At 49.6% G+C, this 7,143-nt stretch overlaps 1 protein-coding gene across 1 annotated transcript in view; it reads left to right on the forward strand.

Annotated features, from left to right (window-relative positions):
• LOC108789170 (nucleoside diphosphate kinase A1) overlaps positions 1–6,480 on the forward strand; it is an 8,511-nt gene extending 2,031 nt beyond the window's left edge. Inside the window, exons 2-4 of the mRNA XM_018559115.1 lie at positions 865–966; positions 3,685–3,797; positions 6,213–6,480. Of these exons, the coding sequence (XP_018414617.1) occupies positions 865–966; positions 3,685–3,797; positions 6,213–6,333 (336 nt within the window). The 3' untranslated portion in view covers positions 6,334–6,480. The remainder of the gene's footprint in view (positions 1–864; positions 967–3,684; positions 3,798–6,212) is intronic.
• The last annotated feature ends 663 nt before the right edge of the window (positions 6,481–7,143 follow it).

Genomic DNA, 7,143 nt, shown 5'->3' on the forward strand with positions numbered 1-7,143 from the left:
TGTTCTATCAAAATGTTTTGGCAGTGACGTTCTCCCCTGCTGCTTTGTCGGAACTTGGGAGAGGTTTGAGGACTACCTTCCCCTGAGTCTGGTGATTGGCTGCAGAAGCCCAGGTGCTGCACCCCAGGAAGGGGAGATGGATGTGCCCCCAGGCACTGCACCCTGGGAAGTGGAGATTATCACATGCCCCCCCCCCCATACCCAGACATACTAGGTATGTAGGGGTGGCTTAGGACATTGAGGGATTTGATTGTAGGGAATCTGATATGGAATACCAGTGCCTGCTGCTTTATAAAACCTTCTGCTCTTTGCCTGCACTAGTGCTAAGGCGGAGCAGGAAACGCTGCAGTGTCACCACAGCATTTGGGCCCCCGTTACAGACCTAGTTGTCTAAAGCAGGGGTAGGCAAGCTATGGCCCTCCAGCTGTGATGAAGTACATATCCCATCGTGCGTCTGCCTCTGGGAGTCATGCCTTCGGCCTTCAGTTTTGCCATGCCTCAAGGGACTTGTAGTTCCACAACGGCTGGTGGGCCAGAGCTTTCCTATCAATGGTCTGAAGCTTAATGGAGGAAGGTGAACTGTAGATGCAGCTTTCTGTGACACCGTTCCACCACATTGAAGTTTAATGCTCTAGCTTCTTCTAGAATGTAAGATTTGCAGTAAAAGGATCTCCCTTTTATCAGTACAACATTGAACGGGGACTACTTTACCGCTGAGACCTTTACATATGTGCTACCTGTATTAGTCTGATCTGGCAAATGAGGACCCCAGAGTCTCACTGAAAGGACCCCCAACCCTTTCTGCAATAGACTGCGATGGGGCATTGAGCATTAATGACCTGATTTCTTTTTCTTTTATTTTAGGCCTCCAAAGAGCACCTTAAGCAGCACTACATTGACCTAAAGGAGCGTCCCTTCTATAATGGACTGGTGGAGTACATGAACTCTGGCCCCGTTGTCGCCATGGTGAGTCTTTATTGTGGGGACAAGCTGATTTTGTCTGCTGGTGTGATGGTGGGGATTGCAGAAGGGGTATGGGAGAATACCACCACAGGCACGTCTTGGTCATTGCCACACCATTGCAATATATTAAAGGTCAGGGTGACTTCCATAAACACAATAGTCTCAGGTTGTTTCTAAGCAGATTCTGTCCAATGTCAAACATGACCATAACTTCAGGCTGTACAGCACTGGTTTAGATTGCTAGGGATAAGGAATGGGGTCCTGTGACGCTTTCAGGAAGATGTAAGGCCAAGCAATATGTATTTAAAGTCGGCCTTGCAGTAAAATGCAATCCATGTACACTGCCCAGCCCCCTAACAAATCGCCTCCAGGTAGTGGGTGTTAAATAAACTAAAATACTTGTCCTACCCTGCCTTCTGCCTGCAACGCCTAGGCAAGACTAGGCCTCAGGGGTAGGCAACCTCAGCGCTCCAACTGTAGTGATATTGCAGATTCATTCATGCCTCCAGGGGTCATGGCTGTCAGTCTTGCAGTGCCTCTGGGCCTTGTGGTTCCCTAACAGTTGAGTGCCAAGGTTGCCTACCCCTAGGCTAGATCCCAGGCAGCACAGTCAGCGGTGTCACAAGGTGCAGCTGGCACTGGGTGACACCATCAGAGGGGTTGACACAAAAATGAATGACCAGCATTTTGGTGTCACCCCCCCTTAAGTTGGGCACTTGGTCATGGCATGAGCGGGGACCCTGCGGCATACCTGATCCTGCTGGGTCAATAGCCCCTCTTTGCCAGGGTCCATCACACCAGACATCATAATGCACGTACCACAGCTGCTTCAGGTGACACCCTCCATGGTGCCGCCACTCTACAGAGCAGCTGAAGTCTCATGAAAAGGCCTCTTGCAGCAGAGTAGTTTCTCATAAGACTGCCTGCTCTGTAATCTCCAAGGATCTTCTTGAATGATGCAGAAGGGGGTGGTGGTGGGGTCTCATTTCTTTCCAGGTACATTTGTTTGCGCCAAGAGTAGGTGATTTGTAAAGAGTTAGGGGGCCTGAGGGATTTGTGCAGACCTTGACTGTACTGTAAAGTCTGCCTAAAGCACTGGAAGCCTGACTCCAGCCAAACAGCTTGGCTTTGGACAATAGGGAAGGTAAAGAACCTTAAAGGAGAACTATGGGGGTCGGGGCTTTTCCCCATAGTTCTCTTTAGGGTAACGGGAGGACACAAACTAGCGTCCTCCCGTCACCCTAAGCTCAGTATATAGGGAGCTACAGCTCGCGGTATACTCAGATGCTGAAGCGGATCCCGACATTACTGTCTGGATCCACCCAGCTGCGTGAGTGACAGCTGACTCTGCCTATCTAGAGGCAGAGCCAGCTGTATCCTCCCCCGTCCGTTCCACCAGTCAGCGCTGAAGGAGGGGGGAATCCAGTCCCTCCCCTGTCACGGCTCTCTGCAGGGACAGGATTGAGAAGTGAGCAAGCGCCGGTATGTGTTCGCTCACTTCCCGATCTGCTGAGCTGACCTGTGACAGTTTCATTGTCACAGGTCAGCTAGAACTATGAGGTGAGGGAAAATCCCTCACCTCATAGTTCTCTAAGGTTTCCCTGCTAGGAAGATTGCCTTCATTACTGTCTCAAGCCGTGCAAAGCAAAGCTATCCGGCACGGAGCTTTGCGTGCAGTGTGTGAGCTGACTGCAGTCAGATGATTGACTGCACCTTCAGCCAATCGGCTCGGCCGTAACAACCAGCCAGCTGTCGCATACCGACGCGCTGGTTTATTCGCGCGAGCCGATTGGCTGAAGTTGGAATTGTTGATCTCGGCACGCTCAGCTCCGCGAGCTCTCGCCAGCTGAGGTGCCCAGGAGAAAATGACATGACACACTGCTCGCAAAGGCAGCGCGCCACCGCTCCGCGCTGCTTCGCCTGCAGTGTGTCACGGCCTTCAGACAACAGGAAGTGAAACTGCTTACAACGTGCAATGAAAGCCGCCTGGCAGTTACTGGAATTTGCATCCCCTTTTCCATTTGGTAATGTCTCCTGTTGGAGTGTAACATCTCCTTATGAAAGGCATCTTCCCCCTGGGGATCTGTACCAGCAAGTCCCAGTATGCGCTATGTTCAATACCAGACTGGATTTTTCAGGATTAATATACAAGAAAAGTGAGAATTGAGTCTTGAATTTAACATTTGGATGTTACAAGTACAGAATAAGAACCCTCGGGTGTTTGTGCCCAAAGGTCTTGGTGGTGCCAGTGGCAGCCAATCATTCTATATAGTTACTAATGCAGGTGTAGACTTTTATTGGGGGGATTGGACCTCCTGGTCCTACAGGCCTGGCAAGCCAACTGCTATAGTTTTTCAATCCCATAGTTTTTTTTGGGACGAGAGATGCTGAAGTGGTCGGGCGTGTTGCTTTAGTTCTACTTATTGTGCAGAGGAGTTCATGAAACAAGCTGGAATAGTGCAATGAATCTTCTGCATGAAGAAAGTCCAACGCTCATTTAAGATTGCTTTAAGGCAAACCCCCTCAGGCCACATTCAGGGGGTATGCAGGTCCTTTGCCGGGGCATGAGAGGACCTATGTGCCCTTGAAACAGACATCAATGATTGTAGTTAATATTGCATGGGGTGCTGGCCTGCCTTCATGGTGAGTCTCTAGCAGTGCCAATGCTGGCCATAATTGTCTGTTTTTTGACCCTGGCTTTCATGTTTGCCTTCCTCACAGGTCTGGCAGGGTCTGAATGTGGTGAAGACTGGCCGTGTCATGCTTGGAGAGACCAACCCAGCTGACTCCAAACCCGGAACCATCAGGGGAGACTTCTGCATACAGGTTGGAAGGTAGGTATCAGATGTGTACCCGGTCTTGGTTTTATTTAAATGCTTCCTTTCCAGTGCAGTGTTACCACCCGCTACCCCCCTCCCCCCCCACCCCACAACAGCTTGCTTTTCTCCCCTCCCCACCCCTCCCTACAGACTTCAATGGAAGGAAGCACTTTGAGCTGCTTTTGTTGGTGCTTATAAAGGGTTGATGACTCCACACAACCCCCCTTCCAACATCACAGTGCCCATGAATCGGGGGGAGCGAGTTGTCCCTGCATCCCTGAGGTTCTGGGCTTGGCTTTGCGGAGTAGCGTGTGCTGCTGGGAAGAGTAACATTAAACTGGTTTTCTTTTATCAATTCCCAGTGTCAGCCTGCAGATTGCAAACACTACTTTCCTGCCCAGTACTTTCATTAAAACTGTTCTAGCACTTTCACCTGAAGTGGTGTGGAGGCTTTTATGTAAGGCTTCTACAATCCTCTAGCAAACCTCCGTCCCTCCAGCTGTGGTGAACTACAAATCCCATGATGTATCTCTTTTCGGGAGTCATGTCTGTGGCTGAGAATCTTGCAATGCCTCATGGGATTTGTAGTTCCACCACAGCTGGCGGGCCGTATGTTTGCTACACCCTGCTCTAGGGTCTCACTATGTACCCCCTGATCATGTATCCTTGAGGGATTTCGCTGGATCCTCTGCCTGCATACATGGCTCAGGGTTACTTAGAGGCTTCAGCATGCAGTTGGGGGATCAGCTGGTAGATGTGGCGTTCCATGGATTTGTTTGTCCTGAATGACTGCCTAAAGCCGATTGGCAGCTGCACTCTGAATCTTTGCCCCGTCACAGGAAGCCATATTTCTGACCTTTTTAATCTACTTATAGAGTGCTGCAGCAGATTAACATTCACAAACCCAGTGTAACTTTGCAGCCAATCCAGCTGTCAATGCGCCCTTCTGGTTCTCTGCCACAGGAATATTTGGCTTGGATAGCATTGTTGTGCTGCGCTGGTCCTGTGTAACCTCTGAATTCCTGCACAGACTGAGCTATATACACAACACGGATCATCAGACAGATTCTGTTGTATATCTTTACCAGCCAGGTGATGGGCTAATAATGAGGTATAACATAGTTGACTTCAGTGCCTTGCTTTGGCTACAAACTGTTAAATCAATATAACTTGCAAAAGGTCAGATTTTCAAAATGGCTCCTGGCAAGCATCCTTGTCTAGGAGGACCTGTACTATGTAAGCTGTGCCCATAAAAGCAGATGGAGGACAAATTAGTTGCCAGTATTGCCTCTGGTCTCCCTGCAAGCTGACCTTTTCCCTCATTACTGATAGTGGAGCTGGCCATCTTGGTAAGGCAGGGCTTTGCTTCCTCAGGGCTTTGCTTTCTCATCCAGCTTCTTCCCAGTGACTGAGGGAATATTTAAGAAGCAGCAGGAGAGGTGTGAAGTGCAGATCCTCCGAATAAAGCGAGGAGATCCTTGCACTGCAGTTCCTCAGGTGCAGCTTCTTCTCCAGCAAGGAGGACAGAGAAGTACATTAGTGACAGGAACAAACATGAAACTCTGCACCTTATGTACTGAGTGGTGTACGCAGTCTAGAAATTTGCTGCTCTGTCTATGATGGAATCCTAAAAGGAGTTCAGCTTGAAGGGTCACTGTACACAAAACTGCAGATCTCACCCAGAGGTAAACAGGAGTGTAATGGGCATGAACAAATATGTTTCAGCAAGATCTACAGTGGCGCTCATGCTGAAATGTTTTGAATGGGCAGAGGAAGCGCCAGGCTCACTGGATGTCCACTGGGGCAGAAAATCCTTTATGGTCTCAGCCAAGGTTCACTGTGGCTCTCGGCTGGGATCATCAAGGCTCCTGCCCCAGTAGAGAACCACATTGAACCTTGGCAGGGATAATCATGGATCCTGTCCCATTGAAGGTTCACAGTGTGGATCTCAACTGGGGCAGGAGCCTTGATGATCCCAGCCAAGGTTCAATGTTGGTCTATACTGGGGCAGGAGCCTTGATGATCCCAGCCAAGGTTCAATGTTGGTCTATACTGGGGCAGGAGCCTTGATGACCCCAGCCAAGGTTCACTGTGGCTCTCCACTGGGGCAGGAGCCTTGATGATCCCAGCCAAGGTTCACTGTGGCTCTCCACTGGGGCAGGAGCCTTGATGATCCCAGCCAAGGTTCACTGTGGCTCTCCACTGGGGCAGGAGCCTTGATGATCCCAGCCAAGGTTCACTGTGGCTCTCCATTGGGGCAGGGGCCTTTAAGATCTCGGGATGTTCTAAAGGACGGCAAGAGATGGCCTCCATTACCCCCTCGGCCCTGGCCATAAGATTGCATTCCTTGATTCTGTTCTGTTACCTTCTCTGATGTGGCTTTGGACTGCATTGCTCCGTATCAACTGATTTTGTCCTTCTGTCCTACAGGAACATTTGTCACGGCAGTGACTCCGTGGAAAGTGCCAAGAAAGAAATTGCCTTGTGGTTCAAAGATGAGGAACTGGTTGAATACAACAGCTGTGCCCAGAGTTGGGTGTATGAGGACTGAAGCACCCTTTTGGCGGTCACCCGGTTATCCGTTACTGCTCAAAAATATTAATATCCAGCACTTGCCTCTCTCCGCCATCTTGTCATGTTTCTGGCCTTTTGAGTGCCACCACAGCACTTTTGTTCCAATAAATCCTTAAAACTGGCATCAATGTCTTGTTAATGGCTCTCTACTAAACGTATCTTTGCTCCTGGGGGTTCATGCCGTTTAAAGCCCGTGACACACTGCATGCGAAGCCGTGCAAATCTGTCGGGCACAGAGCTTCGCATGCAGCGTGTGAGCTGAGTGCGACCAGATGAATGACTGCACCTTCAGCCAATTGGCTCGCCCGTAACAACCGGATGGAGTTTGCATAGTGACGTGCGGGTTTATACATGCGAGCCGATTGGCTGAAGATGCAAGCTGACGTGCCGGGTGTAAGGTTTGGCTTCTATGGAACTCGGCTGCGGATAGTTCATACACAGTGGGTGGAATATCATGCACAAAAACTCCTCACGCCAATGAATAGACAGAAACAACCAGGTAGAAACATCTTATGGCAACTGTATAAGTCACACAGGTAATACACCAATGCCGACTATGCCGTGATAATTTTTGGTCGGTTTTGGCAATATAAAGTTCGTGAGGAATCCATATTGCAGGTATACGTGCGGTTTGGCAGTGCTGACAAGTCTGGAGTATTTGCCGAGGATTCCTTTTAGAGGAAATGAGAGTTTAAAAGATTCGTCAGGAGAAAGTAACAGCTGAATGAGATCAGATGCAGGCTCTTGAGGTTGCTCTCGCAATGATTCCAGAGAGGCTTTTTGCTAG

Source organism: Nanorana parkeri, unplaced genomic scaffold (genome assembly GCF_000935625.1).
Source record: "Nanorana parkeri isolate BGI_ZX_2015 unplaced genomic scaffold, ASM93562v1 scaffold379, whole genome shotgun sequence".
NCBI lineage: Eukaryota > Metazoa > Chordata > Amphibia > Anura > Dicroglossidae > Nanorana > Nanorana parkeri.